This window comes from Lissotriton helveticus, chromosome 1_1 (assembly GCF_964261635.1).
Source record: "Lissotriton helveticus chromosome 1_1, aLisHel1.1, whole genome shotgun sequence".
NCBI classification, from domain to species: domain Eukaryota; kingdom Metazoa; phylum Chordata; class Amphibia; order Caudata; family Salamandridae; genus Lissotriton; species Lissotriton helveticus.
The window spans coordinates 747,408,738-747,434,659 of record NC_136057.1 but is presented as its reverse complement, the minus strand read 5'-3'; the positions used below and the strand labels follow the sequence as shown (position 1 = coordinate 747,434,659).

The 25,922-nt window shown below is 42.8% G+C and overlaps 1 protein-coding gene across 1 annotated transcript in view; it reads right to left on the bottom strand.

The window, feature by feature from the left end:
• Positions 1-25,922, bottom strand: part of ADAMTS20 (ADAM metallopeptidase with thrombospondin type 1 motif 20) — a 1,463,844-nt gene that overhangs the window by 372,902 nt on the left and 1,065,020 nt on the right. Inside the window, exon 28 of the mRNA XM_078648053.1 lies at positions 19,907-20,083. Within this exon, the coding sequence (XP_078504179.1) occupies positions 19,907-20,083 (177 nt within the window). The remainder of the gene's footprint in view (positions 1-19,906; positions 20,084-25,922) is intronic.

Below are 25,922 nucleotides of genomic sequence, written 5' to 3'. Positions count from 1 at the left end.
TACAACTGTGTCAGGCATAGTTGCAGGAGTATTCAACACTGGGTGAGGAGTTTGAGGGCTTGGTTTAATAGGCCATTGGAAGACCTGTTTACAGTCCATTATAATGGTGGATAAGATCTCCAGCAGAGTTCCCAATTTCTTTACGATTGGGTGTCAGGAGCAATTAATTTCACCCTTCCTAGTTGAACTGGCAAGTTGTTGCTCTAGTTCCAGAGAGTCTAATTTACACTCCAGCTTTATTATTGATGATGCTAATGTGCTGATCCAATTCAAGTGTATCTCCAGTTTGCCTGACTACCATGTCAGAGCATTTATGGTGGCAATCAAGGTAGAATGCCCTTCTCAATGTAGGCAAGAAAGCAGGTTGGTCTGTTTTCTTGGGAATGTTTTGTATCTCTGTCTGTCTGGGATTCTGTGCAGTGTTAACCAATCATTTTGGCACATAGGGACTGTGGGTAGGCATGAGCCCCACTAAGTCCATGGATTCCTTCAATGACCAGTTCGGATGTGATCACTTTGGATGCTTGACGTGAGGAGGGGAGCAGCAGAGGACGAATGTGAGGATGTCTAGGTTTCTGCAGGTGCTAGTGCTAATACTAGCATTAGTTGAGAGACTAGGTCCCACTTTTTAGTTAGATGGAGTTTTTGCCACTGCCATAGATCTTGGGTTTAATACCTATGATGCACTTAAAATGCTTCCAGAAGACAGTTCAATTATTGAGTTGTCCCCTCTTGGAAAAAGGCAGGAGGGTTTGCGTCTGTGTGTTGAAACTTGGGCGCACACTGGGGATGGGAACTCGGTAAAATCTCTTGCTGCTACTGCTGCTGTTGCTGCTACTGCCAATAGAGGATCGGAGAGTGAGGGTTGAGGATGTCTGTCATTTCAAAAGAAATACTTAATAGGTTTTGTTGTGTTTTTATGGTTAGACTTTCTTCCATGTCGTTATTTAAGTCTGAATAACATACATGTGTCCTGTGAATTATTCGTCATTTTGCTGAGAAGCTGATTGTCACTGGTTTTACTGACTTTCGGTGATGCGGTTTCCGCTTTCAGGCCTGGCACATGCTTATCCCTCAAATCCGAAGTCCTCTTGGGGTGGGCTGGCCACTCAAAGTGGCTAGTGGCATTTGTTGGGGCTAGAGCTGCAGCTGAGAAAGCACCAACTTGTAATTTGTCCTGTGTAATGCCCCTCTTTTTAACTATAGCACATGTGCACCAATAGGGGAAGAGTCCATGTGACAATTTCCAGCCAGATAGAAATAGGTAGTGAGCCCAGGTTTGTTTCCTCCGGGTTAGCCGGGTCCCTATATACGGTTACTGTGGTGCTGACGACATCCATTGTTACTACTTTTAGCTTACACCCACCTGAGCATCTGTGGTTAGACTTATTTTGTTCTTCAGTTCTTTTCGGCCCTGTTAGGCCTGGTAGGTGACAGAGGCAACACGGGCTGTTTTCCTTGTTGGAATTCGATTGAGAGTATGGACACTAACAGCTACTGTGGCTGCTGGCATTGAAACATGTATAACGGAGGCTGTCATGGTTGCATTGATATAGTTTGGGTGCCAAGGAAAGGGAAGGCACCAGACACAGGGGCGGGGGAGCACACAGAGAGACACTAGCCACACCAGCATTAGCTTGGCTTTCTCCACATCCCTCTGGCTCAACCCTAGGGTGGCAGCTCTAGCACTGTGCCCACACCCTCCTCCGGCCAGTCTTGTTCCACTGCAATGGCCTTTCAGCTTATTTGAGCTTCTGAGGTTCCACTAGTAGTATGCAGCCTTATGTGCCCAGTGTAGACTAGTGTAGATTAGTAAGACTAGTGTTGTCTCAAAAATTAATTAAAATCAATTGTGCTACAATGTGTGTTTCACCATTGTAAAGCAGTTGCAACAGTTGAAATTCTGGCGACGAAATGGGGCGGCAGAGGTGAATCTCCTACTGCTGGAAGAATGTGAGGAAATACAGGAGTCGCATTAGGCTGGTAGGGCACCTCAACTATGGGTGCAGCACTTCAGCTCCAAGTTGGTTGAATTGGAGTTGCCCGCCCACCCTGCCATCAAGCACTGAGCACCAGGCTGCCGCCGCTTTTGCTCCCACTGCTTCTTAACTTCTTGGCACTTGGCTTAGGCTACAGTTCAGTCCACTCAGTGTCAGGCGTCATTCTGCTCGCTGCCCCCTGATCAAGCGCTACCTGGCTGTTGCTACACATACCTCGCCATGCCCTCTCTGATTCCTGTCCTGATTCTGCTTCCGTCTCAGCTTCTTGCTATCACTGGTTCCTGCTTTCATGCTTTAGTATGTATTGATATACCCTTATGTGTCTCCTACACAACATTTTGTGTATACATATCACAAGACAGTGAAACATGTAAGAGAAATGTAAACACCTTTCATAATAAAGTGCAATTACACAAATGTCCTAAACTACCACATGCACATAGTATGTAATTTGCTGGTAGTTTACATTAGGGTTACGAAACCCAGTGCAAATCAGCATTTTATGTGAATTCCACGGAGTTGCATATGCAAATTAACAAGTATAAATTATGCCATTTGAAGTTAGACATATTTCTGAAGTAGCCAAAGAAATTTAGCGTAGGAACATGTATAGAGATGAACGAGGTATGGCATAAATTAAAAGCATTGTTTGTGAGTTAGAGGAAAGATGTACAATCAGTAGGGAATAAATTAGCAGGACAAGACTTTGAAATTGTGTACACCAGATAGGTCCAACGTAGGACCAGGAGAGAAGAACCCATTCCATTGATTCAGGAAATCCACAAAAGATTAACTTACTAATGATTATTCCTAATGGGACTCGTCTACAATGTAGGTGGGTGTCATCAAAAAATTGAGTTGGGGAGTTGAAGAATGTTAAAAAAAGGAGCCCTCATGTAGAAAAGCAAGTCCTAGCCAACACAGAGCACTAAAACTGCACTGTTAGTGCAATGGCCAGCACAGCAAAATGCGTCAAGATAGCTCCAAAGGGTATGTTCAAAGCACATGGTTTCTGGCCACCTCACACAGGACCAAGTAGAGACCTATCAAATTGGGAAAATCTGTGTCATAGAGTTGTTCAGTTTCAAATTGTTTTTGGACTTCTCCCACCTCACTAAAGCCAAACGAGATGAAAGGAGAATAGTTTGATTCACATTTCCCCTTGACCTGTCTTCTCAACACACACACAAAACAACTGATGTCCCTAAATACATATAGGAGCAAACTACAATCGTCTGTTTTAGGGCTAACAGAGGATGACAATAGACAACATAGCATAAACAATTAAATATACTTGAGCAGTTGGAGGATTTTCATATCACCATTTCAACCAGCTAAGATAATTTTTCCTTGCAGTGTCAGTGACTAAAGTACGGTACATTCTAGTATCATACAAGCTTAAAATACCTTACTTGCTGAGGACTGTTAAGAGTGGCATCCAATGATGCCAACCCTCTCTTCACCAGTCTAATGGAAACATCTTAATAAAGGGACTGCCCAAGGTCTAGCCATGTTGAGACAGGAGGTGGAAGAGTAATATTTATTGTAACTCCTTCGTCCACAAAATGGTCTATGATGCAGTTGAAATGTAAGTTAAAACAATTAAAAAACATCCCCCTGGGTATATTTCATATAATCAGATTAGGTACAACAAACTTTCTGAAAACAACATACCAAAATGTAAAATGCCTGAAAAATCAACTACATTTGTGGAAACCATGTGTTAAATATGAGTTAGTAAAGAATTCAAGAAGGTTTATAATCAATTATATCCTTAGAGCCCTAGCGGGCTCTACTGGCCAACAAAGGGCCGCTCCAGCGTTAACAAGGGAGTGGGCCTTTGATGGCCGGTAGAGCCAACTACGGAGGCCTCTAAGGCTATTAAAATATTCCACCCCTATAAGGCAGAATGCTCTAATTTGTAAAACAAAGGCCTAATGGAGACCGAGCAGGTTGGAATCCCCTCGGGCTCTGTGAGGCCTTTGTTCACAGCTGTTGCTGTTAAAAATTATTTGAATGTTGATGCTCCGGGATTCTACCGGCCATTAGAGGCCCGGAGCACTCCATTGATTTCAATGAAGTACTCAACATTCCAATGTTCTAATATAATCTTATATTTCAGGGCAACACATCAGCTTGAAGTAGTGGACTGTGATGTAGGATCTTAAGATAGAAGAACAAGGCAACAGCACCTGCTGTTGACCAGCCATTCGAGTCACCATCTATTGCAACATAAAAGTAAATACTTTTATATTCTTAGATAAAGTGGGCACACATTTTAAGAATGTTTATATGCACCCAATACATTTTGTCAAATCTTCATTACAATGTCTGGGAGTTGATTTTACTAAGTGGGAAGGTTGGGTCTATTTCTGTCCATACGCATCATTTGGAAAACAAATATGTTTCCTTTATGAGAGGGAACTTCAAGGTATGTCTAAGAAATTAAATGTCAATGGGTCCAAAGTCTATGTATCTTGTAATTAAATTATGTAGGGCTGTCAATCTAATGTCTTATTGGGGCATTTTAGAGAACTGGACTAGATTCTATACAAGTATAGGTCCAAGTATTTAATTATTTAACAATACTAATACTATTGAATATTTTTTAAACTGGTCCTCTAAGGTTTTAAAAACAAATATCTTTCTATATCAAACATTATTTTGATGAATGTTCAATGGAAGATTGGAATCGGGTCTCCTGGGGCTATCTGTGGTTTACACTGGAAAGGGCAGGAGTTAAAAAGGGCTTTATTAAGGCAGTGCAAGCACTATACGTAAATCCCATGGCTTCGGTTAGGGTGAATGCGGGGGTTACTACTCAATTTGCAATAATGAGAGGTACAAGGCAGGGCTGTCCTTGTTCCCCATTGTTATTCGCAATGTATATGGACCCATTAATTCGAAGAATAGAAGTGAATCCTCTAATAAAATCATTACCTACCCGGATGGGCTATTGTAAAATATTGGCATATGCCGATGATGTTGCAGTTATCACACCGGACCCAACGGAGGCTATTCCCCAAGTAGAAGCTGAAGCCCTGAAGTTTGGAATAATCTCGGGCTACAAACTCAACACTGCTAAGACGCAGATTATTAAGAACTGCCACACCCCTTGTACAGACGGCCGAGTAATTAAATCTGGAATATATTTAGGGGTGAGCATATCGGCTGAGTTAGATAAATTAGTGGAAACAAATGTAATACCTCTAATAAATAAAGTACGAAAGGACTTAGATAGAATTGATAATTTGCATTTAACAATTTTGGGGCGTGCTAATGTGATAAAAATGCTGGTGTTGCCAAAGTTTCTATACTTTTTCAGAGCAATCCCTCTATTATTTGAGAATAATTTATTTAAGAGGATAGAAAATATGATTAATAGGTTTATATGGGCAAAGGGGAAAACCAGGAGAGCACTGAGGTTCATGGTGCTACCGAGGGAAAGGGGTGGGTGGGCACTGCCAGATATAAGGTTTTATTATTGGGCAGCAGCTCTACAGAATATGGTGGGTCTGGTGGGTGGGGGAGAAGATGAAGGAGGGAATGAGTTAGGTTCATTGGCAATATATGGTCTGTTACTAGGGCGAGAAGCAGAAAACGTGTTTCTGAAGTATACTGAACCCAGTTACTACAAAAGGACACGGTTTAAGACACTCATCGCTGCATATACTGTATGGAAAGCTTTTATAAAAAAATTTGGGTTAGGGCGATATAATGTATATACAAGATTGAAAGGAAATCCGAATCTATCCGAGGAAATCACTTCGGGGACTATTCTGGGAGAATGGGAAAGAAAAGGGCTCAGAAAGGTTGGAGACATCTTGGGCCAGCAGGGAGTCTACCAGTTCTCTGAATTACAAACTAAATTTGCATTAGATAAAAGACAATTCTTTAAGTATCTACAAATTAGGAGTTTTTTATACAATAAGAAGGGTGGTCCGTCGGGGTTTAACAAGAATGCAATCATGGAAGTGATACAAACAGGGGAAGATTGCACCATTAAGAGATTCTATGCAGAACTGTTGGCCTCAAAGGAGGATGATATAGAGAAATGGGCAAGTAAGTGGAAACATAGCCTGAACATTAGTGAGGAAATTTTCGATATCTCTTTAGAAATGGGATATACATTGTTATGTTCGGCGCCTATGCAGGCACAACACTACAAAACATTATTTCACTTATACCATACGCCTGCTAAAATAGCTCAATGGGGTGGCATAACTGGAACTAATTGCTTCAGATGTGGGGATTCTGAAGCAGATTTAGTACATATTTTTGCAACATGTCCCCACTTGCAGCCAATGATAAAAAATATTGAGGGTTTTTTTCAAGGCTTAGTAATAGATGTGACTCTCACAGCGCCAGTTATTCTCTTGGGGGTAAAAGAAGAAGGAAATGAACAGCAACAGAATAACCTCAGGGTAGGCGAGAGGTGGGAATATTTTTTGTTCATGGCTATGGCAGTACTGAGACTCATTATTGCATCGGCATGGTTGGACCCTAAAGCACCATCATATCATCAGTGGCTGGCTAAATTACTCTCAATTTATAATTTGGAAATAGAGATTTATGCAAGAAAGGGGAAAAAGGGTAGGAAAACTGGTAGGCAGATCTGGGGACCTATAATCAGATGGAAGGAAGAGAGTCTGGATTGAAACTTATGTTGTAAGTATTTATTGGTTTGGGAGGACTCGGATAGAGAATGTTGAAAATGTTAATACTGTTTGACATGTATCGAGATTACATAATATTGTGTTTCTTCTTGTTTCTTCTTTTTCTTTTCTTCCATCATGCTTAGATATCTATAAGGTAAATGCTACTGTTGTGCCCTGTGTGTATGTAAAAATATGGGAAAAATCTGTCAATAAAAAAAAAAAAAAACAAAAAAAAAGGAAGATTGGAAAAGGATACAGATCTTCATGAGATATATTATGAGTAGCCATTAATGGAAGGAAATGCAAGACACAACAATATGGTTGGGCAACAAAAAGGTGCCATTCAGCCCTATTGAATGTTGCATTTAAACAGCATATTGTAGGCATGGTTCAGGAGAAGCATTGCAACTGGTGAAGATTCACTTGACCATATGAAGGGACTTGTGAAGAAGCCGGATTAACAAAACAATCTGCATAAAAAGCTATGCATGTAGGAAAAGACATCCTGGTTCAATGTGGAGGTCTGCTCATTTATTAAAAGACTGGATGGAATCCACCATATTCACCTTGGATTAAGTTGGGCGAGCAATTATCTTTGGATGATTTATAAAAAATACATGGATCAATTGAAAGGGTCCTATTAAAAGTTATTAGTGAACATGTTAACAGAATGTTTAGGTAGAAAGAGTTGGGCCAGTGCAGAAATTTCTCCCCTCAATCAGACATATCAAAGGTGTCTGGACCTACCCGTCACATAGTTGCACAAAAACATCTGTATCCTTGCACCTATATACTTTAGGGTGTAACATCTTTAAAAAATATACAAAAATTGCCATAAAATTTAAATAGTAGCAACTTAACATTAATTAAACCCCAGTGGAAGAATTGTATATGAAATGGCTAGCCTTATGGAGTATAAGAAGAGTATTTGGAACTCTGTTATTGACATTGATAGAATATTTAACTAGTTCTACTAGTTTCAATAGTTGCTGATTGTGTTTTTTGACTTGTTGTTCCTAAACTTCAGCTCCCACCATCTACTCCTTTTAGAAGTGTTTAAAGAGGCCAAATGTAATTTCCCTATATTTAGTGGATTGGACATATATTTAACTATACATTTGAGCATTTGGAGTGGGATAAATCCCATGAATTCATGAGTTATACTGTCAGTGGGTTGAAATCAATATGTTAGATCATTATTTTGTGTTTTAAAAATAATTTAAAAGTCAAATGCCCTGAACTTGCCCAAAGAACAAGAAGCAAATGAGAAATTGCGAACTCTGATCCTAATGATGTTGAGGATAAATGCTTTGGCAGTGCATACTTATAGAATGATGGTTGAAAGCTACACATGTATGTTTATGAAATGGCTCTTGGTGGACTGCAAAAGCAAAGATTGAATCAAAGAAGAGATGAAATGACAATGATGAATTTCTTAAGGTTTCCTTGATCTAAACTTTTGTAAGTGTCTGTAGGAGAGTGTGTTTCAGAAAAAGATTTGAAAAGGGGTAGTCTTTCTAATTAAATGAGAAAGGCACACACTTGGACTGGACTAAGTAAAGGGCACAGAGACCATTTTCCACCAGTGTGAGTCGTCTGTGGCCTTGAAAACAAATATGGTTAGCTAATGTTTTCTATTTCTAATCCTAATTGTATTAAACTGGCTTTTTTAATGATCCCCCTATTTTGTGGACGTATGCTGCTGCTTTTTTTATTTTGTGCAATGGGACTTTGCTAACTAGACCTCAATGCAGGTGCTTTGCCCCCTAACACAAAGTCTTTTAAAACTACTATTTGCATGTGTTAGGATTTTCACCCTCTGCCTCTGTATCAACCATGGCCTACTATCAATCTGTACTACTCACATTCACACTGTAGAGGGATCTAATTCAGCACCTTAATGTCACTGTAAACAAAAGGATTTAAAACATGGTTGACTACTCATGACTGACTGTCCTGAGGAGTGGGGGAGAAACATGGCAGCAGTAGGCTAGCTGCCGCGGTACTCCACTCTAAGCCCTAGCGGAGCATATGCGTTTTCTTTTGCACCCAAAAGAACGAGGACTTTCCGTATGAAACGTTCGTGACACTAGGGGGACTGTCAAATTACTCGAATTACCGAACAATTCGAAGTAAAAAAGAAAGACATCTAATTGATGAAAAGTTTGCTCCGCGCCGTTTGCGCGGTCTTTCTCCCTTGTCCATGTGCATTCAGAGGGGCGTGTTCCAGCTTGCTTCGGCGTTCCTCCACGGGGGTCCAGCAAACAAGCCCGTACCAGATCAGTCATCACAGCGGATGCCGTCGGTGTTGTGGACTTGGTATCGAGCCGCCCTGGAGCTCCGTCGTGGGAGGCACCTGCGGTCTCTTCGTAGAGACCCTCGATCTTTTGTGGTTCCTGTAGGGAAGGTGGTAGAGACCGAGACCGAGCGAGCGGACATAGCGGTAAGACATAGCGGTAACAGCGGCGGCCGCTTCTGGGTTTACTACGGACACATCAGCTAATGCCCCGACGATATCTACTATCTCTACAGCTACTACAACAAACAAGGTGAAGGGGAAGCAAGGAGGGAGGGAAGCGGCCAACAGCCAGCGCTTGAATGTACCTGAGAAAGGGTTACTTGACACAGGGTTAGAGTCAGGTCTGTGTCCCAGTGTAAGGCAGGGAGAGTGTAGCTTGGTTAAAACCCCACGATCAACTACCTTAAGAAGCTATTGCCTGAATCAAGCTGAAACTCCCTCAAAGTTGCATTCAGCAGTTGTTAACAGGGGCCGTGGTGGCAATAAAGACAGTAAATACCAAAAACAAGACAGGGGAGGCAAAACCAACAGGAAGAAGGAGGGGACGAGTGGACCCCTGCCCTGGGAACTAGGCTGGTGTTTGGGAAAACGACTCAGGATACTGCTGAAGCGGGTCCTGAGCCGACTAAAATAACTAGTATCAACACCACTTAAATGCCTCCTAAAACTTCCTCTTATCTCTCCTCTGAGGCGAAACCTAAACGTGCGAAAAAATCTAAGTCAGCCAAAGCAGTTCTAGATTCTAGTTCCAAGATAACGCCATCACTGCGATCTTATTTTAAGGCCATTCCTCAGGTCCTAGATTTGGCGCAGAGCTACCCCCCTTCAGTGTGTGTCCCTCCAGGTACATCCCCGACCACGGTCCGGTCTGGTTGTTTGGTTTCCGCGGTTTCTAGTCTTTAAAATATGGAGGTGGCACGCAATGAAGCACAACTTGGGGAGAAAGGTGGTACAAGCATTACTTCGATAGAGGTAACCCCTGCTCTCTCGCTCACGACATCACCAGCTGAACTGGGTATTGAAAATAATATCAGTCCGATTGGTTCTTCAGAGTTTTCTGAGGCTCCTACAACCTCTGTGGCACCAATTAGTTCTGTTGAAGCAGAAGTCTGTAGTCTTCCGGGTGATCGCATATCTCTGGAGGTTGAAACATGTCTTGAGTCAGATGTTTCAGGACCCCAGCATCTAGAGGGTCACTTGAAAGTAAATCAAAACAATCCACTGCAAGCTGCTCTTAATCCCTCTTCCACCTCTGACACCCTCTCCAAACTTCCTGCTTTTGCCGCCAGTATACCTTCAGATCCGTCACTCGCTTCATTATTACCCATGTTTTCTAATCTGTCAGCTGACATCAAACGGGGTTTTGAAGAGTCATCAAAAATTCAGAGAGAGATCAGATCATACTGTGAGTCTTTAGACAGTAAAATAGATGGTCTTTTTTCAAGAACTGGAGCGTTGGAAGAAACAGTGGCTGGGATGTCTCTTGAGTTGGAAAATGCCAAGGAGGATATAGTTAAACTAAAAAGAGAGGATACCGCTCTGGCAGAAAGAATGGAGGTCCTGGAAAATAATGCGAGGCGTTGCAACATTCGCATTTTAAATGTACCCGAAGGAAGTGAAGGATCAGATATCAAGACCTTTATCATACAACTTCTAAAAAAATTTCTAAATCTAGCTCCTTCTGAAGAGGAGTTGAGAATTGACATCCAGCGGATACATAGGGACCCCTTCAGGCGAAATCTACAGAGGACAAAGCCCCGGAAGATATTAGTAAACTTCCATACTTTTTCATTGAAGGATCATATCCTCAATCTAGCCCTGAAACAAAAATCCCTATCAGGAGAAGATTTCACCTTTCAAATAAGATCCGACCTCTCAAGGGCGACCCTGGACAGACAGTGGGAACTGGGCAGGAGGATGGAGGCCTTCAGAAAATTAGGTGCGTCAGTACAGTTGAGCTTTCCCGCTGCTCTGAAGATTATGCTCAATAATAAAATGTTCAATATTCGCTCAGTTCAGGCTGCAGACGAGCTTCTGATGACCTTTAGTGCGCCCAAGGGGGCCGAGGGCAGGTCAGGTTTGGGCTGAGAGAACAGGGGCATGACCACTTTTTTCGGTACTAAGGCAATGGGGATAAAGTCTTCATGATCACAGCCCCACCCCAATCTCTCCCAGCTCTCTGTTTCTTTTCTCCTATGGTTCCGAAAATATATATATATATAAATAAAAAAAATAAAAAAATTATCTTCACAATATTAAGCACATATAATAATAAAAAAAAAATATATATATATATATATATATATATAAAGTATAAAAACTTTATAATATAACACTAATACTAACATGATGTGAAAAACATAACCTACACATCTTGTACCTGGAGGAACCTCTCCTGATTGGGTGTGGAGCTACAATAGATCAAACTATATTGGTAGCATCATCTAGTCCTCAACAATATAATGAAAACGCTTCGTGGGGGCTTAGAATGGGTCTGGGGTACCACAAACCGGACGTGTTCCGGTTAGACATACAAGGGTTCCTCAAGGGTGGGGGGGTGGTGTTCACCTGGGTGAGGGCTAGGGTAAAAAAGCATAAAATGTTCCTCATTTCCAAATTGGTTGTTGATAATTCTATTTTTATCACTAAAAAATGGACAGATTTAGTATTCCAGACAAAGATTAAGGGTTGTATGCTTATAATGTCTACCCTTACTAATTATACCAGCCATGAATACCATTAAGATTCTCTCCTGAAATATTAATGGCCTGCGCACCAAACCTAGATCAAATAGGATCTTACAATATTTACGTGATTTTGATGCGCAGGTCATTATACTTCAGGAGACACATTTGGTCGAGGCTGAGTTACTAAATTTGGTAAACAAAAACAGATGGATAGATCTGTCTGTTTCTACTTCTCAAACTGCCACAACTAGAGGGGTCACCATTCTTTTCAAAAAAACTATTACCACCAGACTATTAGCACAAAAAGTAGACTCCGCAGGCAGGTGGGCTATCGCCACCGTGGTTATAGGTGGCTCACGTTTCACGATAGCTGGGTATTATGAGCCAAATCGAGATGACCCCTCAGCATTGGAAACATTATTTTCTGAACTTCTGCATTTTCCAGAACCTGTCATAATTGCAGGAGATTTTAATATTGTACTTGACCCCTTGTTAGACAAAACTCCCTCTAGTCGACAACACACTTTATCTAAATCCAGAGCTTTTCTACTTAAAGCTATGGGTCAATACGGTATCATGGACATTTGGAGAGCAACGTCGGGGCAGAATACCAGTTTTTCTTTTCGAAATTTCAAATATCATCACCAATCCAGGATTGACTTCTTTTTAGTAAGCAGAGCCTTGCTTAATTTAGTAAAATATGTTACCTACCTACCATCGCACCTGTCGGACCACTCCGCAGTCCTTTTAGATCTTGAAAACTTGGTTCAACCCCCGATCAGGACATGGTCTATTGATAGGTCCCTTCTTACATCTCCGGACGATCTGGAGTATATTAGAACAGAAGCACAAGAATAGTTTCTAGTTAACATCGGTTCTGCGAGTTCTAGCTCGGTATGGGACGCTTTTAAGTGTTCCTTGCGAGGGGTTATCAAGAATAAAACGACTTTCCGTAGGAGGCAGTACACCCAAGAAGTCGCATCTATTGAGGCTAATCTGCTACTAGTCCAAACTGAACTAGAAGCTTCCAGCAATGCTCCTAATTCCATTATACAGGCCAAACAGGAGAAGCTGCTGGAACTCAAAGGGCAACTGGCTTCAGTACTTAATCAGCGCATCCTCCAAAAGTGGGAAGCAAGTAAACTAGCTCATTTTGAATTCGGAGAAGGGGCGGGTAAACTTCTGGCTTGGAAGTCTAGAACCGACCGGACCCGTAATAATATAGGGCCCATAACAACTAATTTCGGTTCTGTATCTTCGGATCTAGAAATAAGATCAGCCTTTAAAGATTTTTTTCAAACCATCTACCAAGAGGACAATAACATCTCCCTCGAAAATATAAAGGAGTGGCTGAATTGCATTACCTTGCCATCACTTTACCCAGAACAAAGTGCTTTTTTAGATCAGGCTGTTACGGAAGAAGAGGTGGTGACTGCTATTCATAACAGCAAAGGGGGTAAGGCGGCGGGACCTGATGGCTTGCCTGCCGAGATATACAAGCATCTTGCGGGCGATATAGCCCCTTTCCTTGTTGTATTATTTAATCAAATATTGCAGGAGGGAGTCTTACTGCCAATATCTTGGAATAACGCATCCATCACACTCATCCTGAAACCAGGCAAGGCCTCCATTGACTGCGGTTCCTACCGCCCCATCTCAATTCTCAACGCTGATTATAAGATCTTCGCGTCCCTCTTAGCCAAGAGGCTGGGTTAGGTCGCTCCCTCAGTTCTACATTCCAACCAAAAGGGCTTTGTTAGGGGTTGCCAGCTCTTTGAGCTGACGTACGACCTGATAGGAGCAATTGACATGGCTACTAGCTCATCTATGCCACTCGCAATCCTCACGCTTGACGCCACCAAGGCCTTCGACAGGGTCAATTGGTTGCACTTGTCGGGGGCCTTGGAAAAATTCGGCGTCGGTCGGGCTTTCCGCAGAGCGGTGGAACTTCTATATCACAATCCATCTGCTTCGGTCTTGGTCAATGGTGGTCTGTCAGACCCATTCACTATTACAAGGGGCACTCGGCAGGGTTTCCCTCTATCCCCCCTGCTTTTCGATCTCTATATTGAGCCGTTTGCTCAAAAAATTCGGAAGGACAATAACATCATGCCTTTCAGATATAGAGATTGGGAAAAAAAAGTGTCCCTGTATGCTGACGACATTATGATCATGACGTCAGATATCAGCACCGCTTTTCCCGCAGCCATAAATTTAGCATTGGAATTTGGCAAAATATCAGGGTACGAGGTTAATGCCTCCAAGACCGACGTTATGGGATGGAACAGCGAAGCAACAGGGCTTTCTGAGCAATTAAGCAGTAACATGAGATATCTAGGCTTAAGAATTGTTAAGGATATCAACTTGATTGCCTCTACCAACTTTGCTTTAGTGGCTAAAGAATGTAGGAAGTTAATGGGATCTTGGGGACATCTCCCACTGTCAGTCCTGGGTCATGCAAACTTAGTGAAGATGTCCATTTTCCATAAGTTGACTTTCATTTTTAACAGTATACCACTATATTTTGGCACAACACTAATAGCAAAGATGCAGAGTGATATCTCTTCATTTATCTGGAAGAATAAGAGTGTAAGAATAGCCTGGAAGAAGTTAAGGCATCGCAGGGAGAAGGGTGGTCTGGCCGGTCCTGACCTTCAGATATACGCGTGGGCTTTTCAGATGACACATGCCCGAATGTTGCTAAAAACTCCATCAGACCAAGGCATAGGGATGATGTTTACAGCATTATTACAGTGTGAAGAACTGGGGCAGTCTGGTTTTCTTTTTAAGTTTGGAGACCCTACATTTTTCAAGAAGGTCAAACTGAAGGTGCTGCAGGGCCTAGCAAGAACTTGGTTCAATCTCAGAGTTGCTACTAAACTAGGATACCATTCGAATAGATCTCCTATATGGGATCTCCCTGTTCCCCCAGGTTGGGTAAACGATACACTGGTAACTCCATTAATAGACGCTGGAATCTCAACATGGGGTGACCTGTTTGTGGAAGGGGCCATGCTTTCCTGGGAACATCTAGTGAGCAAGGTGGGCCCCAACCTCTCTAGATTGAAGTTTTTGCAAATTTCAAGCTGGGCACAAGCACAGTCAGCTAGAGCTCCCAGTCGTGTCAACATGCCCCTAGGAGAAGGTAGCCTACTGGAATCCTCTTTGCTTGATAAAACACAGGTACCCAAGGAGGTTTCCCTTTGGTATAACCTAATCTTGGAAGAGATCAATGGGGAATTCCATCTTCCAGTTTCATTATGGAGCTCCTTGTTGCCTTCTCTGAATTTGAATGATTTATGGCTAATCTCCTGTAATGTTTTCTGGGACATAGTCAAACCAGCCTGGCTTCGCAGGAACCACCTTTTTACCCTTCACAGGGCCTACTACTCCCCCCAGAGACTGACTAAATTTTCAACAGGGGAACCCGGTGTGGTCTAGTGGCAGCCTCAGATGCACATATGTTTTATGATTGCCTACGTTTGACGTCTTATTGGGACTCAATTGGCAACAAACTAACATCTTCAATAGGTTCCACAGTGGTTATAGATCTCCGGCTTGTAATCTTTGGTGTAGTGGATCAAAAGCGAAGTCCTGCTAACAACCTTTTGTTCTACTCTATCCTGGTGGCCCGTAGAGAAATTTGCAAGCGGTGGAAAGAGGTTTCTCCTCCGTCGTTACATGATTGGTGTTCCTCCATGTTACAAATATCAAAAATTGATCTCGCCAGGGCCGGGAAACCAGATAAAAGAGCTTTTTGGCAGATACTCGATTGGTCCCATTAGTCTGAGCTATTTTTTTTTTTTTTGGGGTTTTTTTCCCCCCAGGTCCTATGATTACGAAGCCATGATATACTCTCCCTGCTAAAATACCTTGGCGCTTCCTTTCGGCGAATTGGTGATACAAGCAATGGTGGTAACTGGCTAATGGTTAAAATCTGAACTACATGTAACAAGGCGTAAGGATTGGCTGGGCGAACGACATAGCTGTAGGGTTTTGGCAGATCAGTACATCGTTTATACCCCTACCAGTCTTCGACTGAGACAGCATGTCAACTCCCCAATATGCCATCCTTCCCTGTCCACAGTTTCAACAGATTACAACCATGGTGGAGATGAGGACTGAAAAAAATAAAAATAAAAAATAAAAAAATGGTTGACTACTCACAAACTGTAGAGTTGTAATAATAGTCTATAATAGAAGAGGTATTTTACTGTTGGATCTGGCATGAAAGTTAGCCATCAAAAGTGCAAAAATGAATACAGTGAATTGTCCACTGTATGCACAGCAAATTTCGTAATAATGGCTGCTCCCCAAATGAGAATGAATGTTAATTCATGATCGATAATCATTTTAGATACTCTATTTATATGTCTTGCTGTGTATGTACTTTTGTTGAGGCTTATGGTTTTAATTGACTAATGAAAAAATGTACTACTTATACAGTGGACTGAATCATTTGTATGTTATTGAATTACTTTAGGGTGCTGAATTAGATCCCTCTGATTGAATGGATGTTAGAAACCATAGCAGCAAAGGTTCTTGTTTTATGATTTTCTGTAGGAAAAGGCTTGCAGTCCTCAAAACCCTGATTGAAGCCTCTTTAAACATCATCTTCTAAAGAAAGAAAAAAAGTCTGGTTCAAAGACGCTGCGGCGAACGAACATAGCACTCCTACACTTGGCGTGCTGTTTAGCTTTACTAAGTGGCGGCAAGAGTCATATACCCGGGATACAATTGAAAGGTCCCTAGAAAGAGTGTGACAAATGTGTTCTCTTAAATATGGAAGGACGGCAAATGGTGATTTTAAAGGAGTTCACCACCGCTAACTAAACAGCCAGTAATATGATGAAAATTAGCAGTTTCCAGACATGCCTGTTTAAAGAGGAAATATTTACCTCTGAAGACCGGATAACTCATTAGCCCTAGTCCTGATGAGGCCCGAATTATGATGGCTGAAACGCATCGACATTTTGTTTGAAGAAGACCCCAGACAAATTATTTGAATCTGTGGAAATTATTATTCACAAGGAGTAAAAAGATTGAAGATAGCCTAAAAAAGATATGGACTATTCACTCTCTTTGTGTTAGGTCTGGTGGAGGTTACTTAGAGAGGAATGCGGAGTCTGTACATATAGCGAGCATCCTTTTCGGAAAGAAAAATTGGGCTACAATTTTTTTGATTAATGTATATATATGTGTTGGTATATGTTTATGTAAAAAGTGATGTGTACATATATATGTTTCTCTGTTAGTTTATCTTCAAGTGGGCCTACAAATTACACAAGCCCCAATTTAATTCTAATTCTTTTTCAATTAAAGTGAAAAACTAATAAGGAAATTAATATTTGGTGTTCTCTCTGTGGAGGTGGGACATTCTATTTAAATAAATATAAAAATTGAGGTTTTTCCAGACAATATATTTGTCGTAGGGCGAGATACTTTAATTATCTCACCTATCGTTATAGATTCAGTTACTAGTGTCCTAGGCATCATCTTGCTTTATGTATGACTTCATTTACCCAGATGCCTGTGGCTTACCGGGTTCACCCTGAATTTGAAACAGAGTTAGAAACCATAGCAGCAAAGGTTCTTGTTTTATGATTTTCTGTAGGAAAAGGCTTGCTGTCCTCAAAACCCTGATTGAAGGCTCTTTAAACATCATCTTCTAAAGAAAGAAGAAAAAGCATGAAAAACATACTAGATCTATGAACAATATAGACAAGATTTAAGAATAATAAGAAACACTGACTAAACAAGAATTCAGACTGTCAAAAGGATCTTTGCGAATGAGCAGGGACGTACTATGGGAGTTGTCAAAATACATGTTTTGAGTGTGTATTTATATTCACTATTCATTTTTGTTATTTGAAAGTTATTGTGCATATGGTTTATGTTTTTCAAATCACAATCAAGGATTTCCAACAAAAAGAACATCATAAAAAAAGACGAAAAGTTGGAGGATGATTTAACAACTTGGCCAGATATAATGAGGACATTCACTGAGACAGGGAACCAGGAGGTGCAAAAAGGATCACAAACGCTGTACTGGAAAGGTGTGTAATGGTAATTCAGAAATGTATCCTACAGGGAGATACTGTGACTTTTATTTCGGTTGTCTTTATGTACTTTCAGCTGTTACTGTTAAACCTTGTAAAATGAAAAATAAATTTGTTTATCAAAAACAGAAAGGTTTTGCAACAAATTAAATAGGAAAATGATGTAACCAGTATCAATACTGTATGAGTAGTGCCTATCTTGAAAGTTGAGAACTTTGTAATAAAGATGTTTATATCTAAACAGATGAATGACAAACTAATGCCGGTTAGTAAATAAGGCACATCAGGGCAGACACATGGGTATGCACAGGTTCTTGAACCATTTATGCATATGTTTTTCTCCTTAACTGTAAGTAAAAATTAAAAGAACACGTAAGAAATACTTTAACTCAATAAATTGAATTTATTGGTTGATGTGTACTATTAGGAACTCATAACACATACAGAGGATCAGAGAAGAGATGCATGTTCTGTGAAGGCAGATGTACCAAAGACAGAAAGAAAGACCAACAGATCCTAACATGATCAGGAAGACAGAGAACAGTCAGAGAAATACATCTCAAGGAGAGGGGAAAATAAGTAAATTTGTATCAGTAGATAAAATGTGAACAAGGAGTAAAGAACAAAAATTTATTTTGTAAAATGTATGTTTCATCAAACTAACTTAATTGTGTTAAAAGGGTGAGATACCTTCCTTCGGCATTTTGTATCATAGAATATGGTGTCGCCTGGAATTCCTAGTGGGATCATACTCTTGTAACACAGTTACTTTCTATATGTCATATAATTGTACAGTGTGACCTATTTACACACAGTACAACTTGCTTTACTTAGTTTACTGATTCTTGTTTGGAAACTAATAAGTAAGGCAGACATACGTACAGATTGCAGAATGATTAGCTTTGGTGGTTAATGGCACTGAAAGGGGACACTCCAAAACTCCATTCAAAATCTCATATTTCCTTGTTTTTTTTAGCTTTTGGTAAACATTGATCAGTGGAAATATTTTGACGTATAAGTATTAAACATTACATTATAAATTACTATGAGATTGAGGGCTCCATTAGGTAAGGCAATTGGTCTCTGTCATGTGAAAGACTAAGGTGCATTTAGCTGTGAAAAATAAACTTTGAGATATATTGCACTAGAATGGTAGAGCTATTTACAACTAGTGAAGGTACAATTCCTAATTTTGAAGATCTTTCTTTCCTATTCCCTTTCCATGCCTCCCAATCCACAGGCAGCATCCGACTGTACAACATATGTACAGTAAGACAAAGTAAACTCAAGAAAATCAGACTTTACTATTACCTGCACTAAGCAGCTCCACAATCCTAGTGCAGTTTACCACCAAACAAGAAAAACTGAGCTACATTGTACACACTGCATTTGAGCAAAAGCAACAGCCTTAGAGCTGATCAGTGCATTTACCTATTGTAACAACATAAATTGGAAAATGAGCTTATATTAAAAAACACATCCCTGGTAAATTTCAGGAGATCCCACCAATTGCTACTTCTCAGAGGAACAAATGCCCAGGAAAAAACAGAGCATGAAGATTTAGTTGCAGTGAGCATTAAAATCCACATGACATTTCCCAAAAATGTGCCATAGTCAATAATTACCACACCAGATAAATACCAAACACCGAGGTGTCTTATCGATTCAAGTGTGATAATTATCGCATGGGATAACAGACAACCTGTAATGAGGGCCTTAGATGTTTAACTTAACCAAGTTGTACTGACATTCATCTTCGGTATCTCATAGTAACATAGACTCTATTACTTCCCTGACATGCTTCCTGATTTCACATGTTGAATCTTTGTGTTTAAGTGATGAGAAAATATATTAACTGCTTAATATGAAATCATAAAGTGTTTCCCCTGGTGAATGGCAATTAAATCTGGATTCAGCAACAGCAGTAGTGACCAAGTCAAATCACACTGGTAAAGTGGTATCACCTGAAAAAACACTCTTCAAAGCTAAGAAAGTAGGGATTGTTCATCAGCACCAATAGTAAATCCCTTTTACAACAGTGCAGGCTTTGAACAGTGTAACATTTCTCACATTATGGTCCAAATATAAATCATCAATTGCCAAGAGTCATAATCCTCTAGCTATTTTTTATCCATAACATACAGCACATATATAAAAATAATTTATGACACAGGAAAGGGAAAAAAACAAAAAACCATCATACCGATTTCCATGGTCCCCGATGCCATAACGTATCACTTGGACAAACATGAGCATTGCATTGTGTCATATTAGGTGGTTTTTCGAGAATTTCACAATTTTGATCCGGCAATATTTGGCTATTACTCGCCTGACAAATCACTATTCGTGTTTTTATTCCACCTCCACATGGGTGAGTACACTGAAACAAAAAAATGAATACATGGAATTATCAAAAATAACAAGCTCATGTTTACATTTCTGCGACATTTGTTGTTAGAATAATCTACAAGTATAAATATCAACTAAAAATATGAAAAAGTCCTACTATAAAACATCCGAACGTACATGTGTGTCCCTTTCACCAAATCTTGCACATTAATTATAAGGTATGCACAAATACATTTCAGATAGAAATGTTCATATATATTTTCAAACAAGGCCAAAGATGTTAACCATTAAAACGGTGCTATTTGCCGACAATGTAGTGGCATAGCCAGAGGATTAGTATTAGGTGTGAGTGGTGATGAGATGATCAATGAGTTTGACTCTACAGTCTCTAACAGAACTTACTGGGGGCGTGGCCAAGATCGCGGCGAGGTAGGATGTTCTGCATCGTCGCTCCCACCTGCCGCCGGTTTAAACGCAACACCCTCGGGGTTTGGAGTCTGGGCCGAAGGGACAGAAACAGCAAAAACCCTTGCTGACCGGGGGTCTTCAAGTCGGGAGGAGCTGAGTCCTGATCGATAACATCGGACCACGCTGCAGCACGGAGCGAGGATGGAGCCAGGAGGAGGGGTCCGCCAGCCCGAGCAGCGCACAGGAAAGTGCGTGTACTGAGGACCGTCCCCGGAGGCATCCACGAACGACGCTTCGCAACTGGCACGGGAGCCCATTGGAGGCAGGTCCTACGACACAGAGTGGCACAGTGGGGGGCCCCGAGCACTTCCAGCACCGGAGTAATGATCGAGGCTGCCCAGGAACCCGGGCAGCCTACAAGCATGGAGTAACCAGGTGGAGATGCCCCGTACCCCGCAATCCGGCGGAGCCACCAATGTTACGGGAGCCACCCTGAGGTGAGCAGCACAATGCTGCAGTAGAGATATGGGATCAGAGGCCTGCACGGAGGTGAAGAATAGTAGAACAACCCCCACAAAGCCCCCGTGGTGCCCACGTGTCAGGCCTAGGCCCTAACAAAGCAAATTGGGCCTACAAGAAGCCCGGCACTTAGTGTTGGAGCACAGATGCTGGCGACCTGAGAGAGGTCTCCCCCAGGGCAATCCAAAAACTACCAGGGGGGTGACAGTGTGGCAAGGGGTCCCGGACCACCCCTGTATCTGTTGGCCGCGCATAGACTCCCCAGGGCCCTTGCCCTCAATTGATAGATTAGACCCTCAAAGGGGTTGGCTGGCTCATTTGACTGGGCAATTGCAGTAGGGGCCGGGAGCCCTGGGGCCCTGCAGGGAGCAGCCAGGACTTACAAGCATGGCATGAATCGGCGGAGACGTCTTGAACCCCGCAGCTCGGCAGAAACATCAACGCTCACATAAGAGCCTAGAGCTCAGAGGTGAGTAGCGCATTGTTGTAGCAGTGAGATGGGAGCTGAGGCCTGCATGGGGAGTGAAGACTAGAAGTGCGATCCCCACAGAGCCACCCAGGTGCTCATGTGTCAGACCTAGGCCCAACAGAGCAAAGTCGCCTTACGGAAGACCACATACTCAGTGCAGGAGCACAGACACCGGTGCACGGGGAGAGGACCTCTCTGGGGCATCCAGAAGCGTCCAGGGACAGCAACAGTGTGGCAAAGGTCCCCAGCCCAAATTTCACCTAAGGGAGGGCCAGTTGGCCACGTGTTGGGTCCACGAGGCCATTGCCTATTATCAATTGATCGGACCCTCCAAGGGAGTGGGTAGGCAGAACCGCCAGGCACTTGCAGCGGAGGCTGGAGGCTCGGAGCCCCCACAACGACCGGCTAGGGACGAAAAGACAAGGTGATCCACGGCGCATAACCTATTTAGGAAGATAGCCCAGAAAGGGGAAAGTTCCCACCTAACACAAGTTGCCAGGGCCTGCCGCGCTGCCTCAGTTTTCGCGACTCACCAGAGACGATGGGGATGATCTGGGAAACAGGACTCTACAAGGTCCCAGGCCTAAGTGGTGACCCAGGGACACGGGTCCTGAGTGCCGACACAGTCACAGCCAGCGAACATGTCAAGAGGTGAAATGTCCACCAACCAGGAGAAGGAGGACCGCTTCCTTAAGGACATGCTGATGCGACCCCAAGGTAGCATTATGATGGAAGCTCCACCCGCCAAAGAAGCACCGTCTGGCCCTACAGAAGGGCCTGTGACCCTGGAGTTCATGGAATCACTGTTCACGGCATTGAAGGAGGACTTACAAATGGTCAAGAAAGACTTAACAATGGAGATCAAAGAGATCAGGAAAGACACAGACACACTGGGAGAGAGGGTGGCAGCATTGCAGGACAAAGGGGACACTCGGGATGAAGAACTTGAGGCAATGAGGCAAGAAGTGATCCGGCTTCAAGAGAAACACATAGACCTATGTGCTCATTTAGAAGACCTTGAGAACCGTTCTCGCAGAAACAACGTCCGAATCCGGGGAGTGGCGTCAAGGGCAGAGGGTGACAATATTTTGAGATCGGTTTAATCATGTACTCAGCAACCCCAAAGACACAGTGATTAAAATAGATAGAGCGCACAGGGTGGGCGCATCCTGCTCCGACATAGCCCCCCTAGCGGACATCCTGGTCTGTGTCCACAACTTCCAAACCAAGGAAGAGATCATCTGCAAAGAAAGGGAAAAACATCCAATCACATTCTGAGCACAGGCCCCTACTTTGTTTCAGGACCTTGCTCCCCTAACGCTGCAAAAACGTAAGGCACCACTTACCTATGCAATAAAAATATTGCATACTCATGGGGTCACCCCATCAGGCTGATTTTTCATTGGGGAGGCAGGCTAAGGCAGCTATGCTTCTTTTCAGAAGCTTATCGACTCCTGGGACTGGAGCCACCTGAGGGGCTCGGCAGAGGGGATCCAGAGTCGCCGGCTAGAGGAGACCAACATCCACGCTGGTGCAGACAGGGCCGTCGCCAAAGCCCGAACAAACCGGACCAAGGAGAAATCACAAAGGGCCAACAAGAAGCACTGGAGTCCATCCCTGCTGCCCTGGCAAAAACTGATGGACAACTGAGCTCATCCAGTGGGGCTGTCCCCACTGAGAACTAGTAAGCAGTTGGCGGGAGGGGGTGGCGGTGGGAACTTGGCCACAACACGGAGCCCATACTTATTTTTAGGCGACCAAGTATGGCTGACAGACTGACTCTAAACTCTTGGTGGGTTAACAAAATCCATGATTTTCCAAAGAGTCTTCTTTTTCCTTGTCATTGTTCTTCTTATAATAGGGGTCCATTTTGGGGACTTCCATTCACGAAGGAACTTTCTCTGAAAGCTTATCACACATCCACAGATGCTTGCTCGGGCTAGGGTGGTAAAGCAATTAGTGTGCTTTAAAAAAAGCAATGACCACGCTGGAACACAACTCATGCACTAAGAATGCAACCCACTAGACTTAAAATCCTTACCCTCAATGTGTGGAGACTCAATAATCCGGTTAAACGTAGAGCAATTTTGTCATATCTTGAACACACCAAGGCAGACATTTGTCTCTTACACGAAACCCACCTCTTAACTAGGGACTGCTATAGACTCAAGTTACGTTTATTACCCACCCAATTCTTTTAGTCAAACTCCACCAAAACGTCGGGGTAGCCATCCTGGGGAAGGTGATACAGAAAGAGGCCGAAATCAAAGGGAGATTGCTCTCTTATCACTTCACAGTGGGAGGACAGGGGCTGATATTTGGAACAATCTATGCCTCAAATGAGGGACAGGAAGAATTCCTACACAAAGCATTGACGGTGGTGCTAGCCACAGACAAGCAAAACATTCTGTTGGGGTTGGATCGTAATCTGGTTTTTGATAATAATATGGACAGATCAGCCCAACGACACGATCAGGCAGGAGCCCTATCTAAGAAGGGACACAATAGACTGGGGGAACTAGGTATGGTGGATTTGTAGAGGGTAGCACATACCCATGCAAAGGAATTCTCCTATTAGTCCAAAGTGCACAAAACACATGCCAGACTGGATTACCTACATGGTACACAATGACATCCCAGAGATTAGCACATCCACTCTATGGGAAGCTCTCATATCCGGAGTTAGAGGGGAGCTCATAGCAATATCCGCAGCGGACAATAAGATCCGGAGGGAGAAGAGGGCCAGCCTGGCACTGCAGATTCTGTAACAAGAGCACATACACCAGAGGACAGGGGCTCCCAGGATATGGAGCATACTTACTTCATTGCGCGCCCAGCTGGCTGCGCTGGACTTATTCAAGGCAGAAACCTCCGCCCTCCGTTTACGCCATTCCTTCTATGTGGTGGGGGATAAAAGCGAGCTTCGCTTAGCACATAAACTGCGCAAGCAACGCCAAAGGCAGGGCTTCCAAATAATAAAGGGTCGGAAGGGTAACCCGGTAATGACAGACGCAGAAATGGGCGAGGCATTCCAAGAGTTCTATGAACACCTCTATTCGGGTCAAACATTAGACAACTCAGAGAGCCTTAGATAACTAAGTGAAGTGCAAACAGCTAAGCTGACGAATGACCAAACCTCCACACTGGAGGAGGAAATCTGCATCGAAGAGGTGATTGCTGCAATAGCACGTCTGAAACTGGCCAAATCCCCAGGCCCAGATGGCTTTACCACGGCGTTCTTTAAAACGTATTGTTCAGAAGTAGCACCTTTATTGACTCAAACTTTTAATACCTTTTCCAAACAAGGAGCGATCCCAGTATCGATGTTAGAGACCGCCATTATAGTCATTCCTAACCCCGGGAAGGATACCACACACTGTAACTCATACCGTCCCACTCATTACTTAACATTGACTTTAAATTATTTACAGGAATATTGACTCAGAGACTCAGCAAGTACATGCCGTCCCTGATAGATCAAAATCAGGCGGGCTTCATCCCACAGGGACAAACCAGTGACAATACCAAAAGGGTCTTATGCATTTTAGACAAGACTGCTAGCTTGCCGGGTAAATACATGCTTTTGACTAAAGACGCTGAAAAAGCTTTTGACAGGGTCCATTGGCTCTACCTTGAACAAGTCTTATCCCATTTCAGGCCTGGGGGAGCGCTTTAGGACACAGATACTAAACTGCTATCGCCTACCCACAGCAACAGTTACAGTCAATGGCCACACATCTGCCCCACTCCTAATAGCTCAAGTTACGAGACAAGGCTGCAACTTATCATCCTTGTTATTCACATTATATATGGAGCCACTGGCACAGAAGGTAAGATCACACCTACAAATCCTTGGGGTAACTTTTGGGGGAGACAATCATATCATCAGTCTCTATGCAGACAATGTATTAGTGACTCTCAACAACCCTGACACATCCATAGGAGCCTTCCTCGCAGAGCTGGATTCCTTTGGCAGGGCTTCTGGGTTTAAAGTAAATGCAGGGAAATCTGTGGCTCTGAACCTCTCCCTTCCTTCACAAAGGGTGGAACAGCTCCAGGCACAATTTCTGGTCCAGTGGTCTCACGACACAATCACCTACTTAGGAGTCCAGATAGCACCAACTACACTAGCCACAGTCACTGTTAACTACAATAATCTTTACAACCAAATTTGTCCTGACACACAGAGATGGAAACACCACCAGATCTCATGATTAGGTAGAGTGGCATCTATTAAAATGGTGACCCTCCCTAAGATATTATACTTGTTTCAAACACTTTCCCTCCAGCCACTCCCAGGCACAACCCAGAAACTAAAGGCAGCGATTTCACACCTCATATAGCAGGGGAGAAAGCCGAGGATGAACAAGACTCTTAGCTTTCTACCATCTAGCGAGGGTGGGTTGGCAACACGGAATATCCAACTATTTCCAAGCAGCGCAACTAAGATACCTAGTAGAATGGAATCACTCTG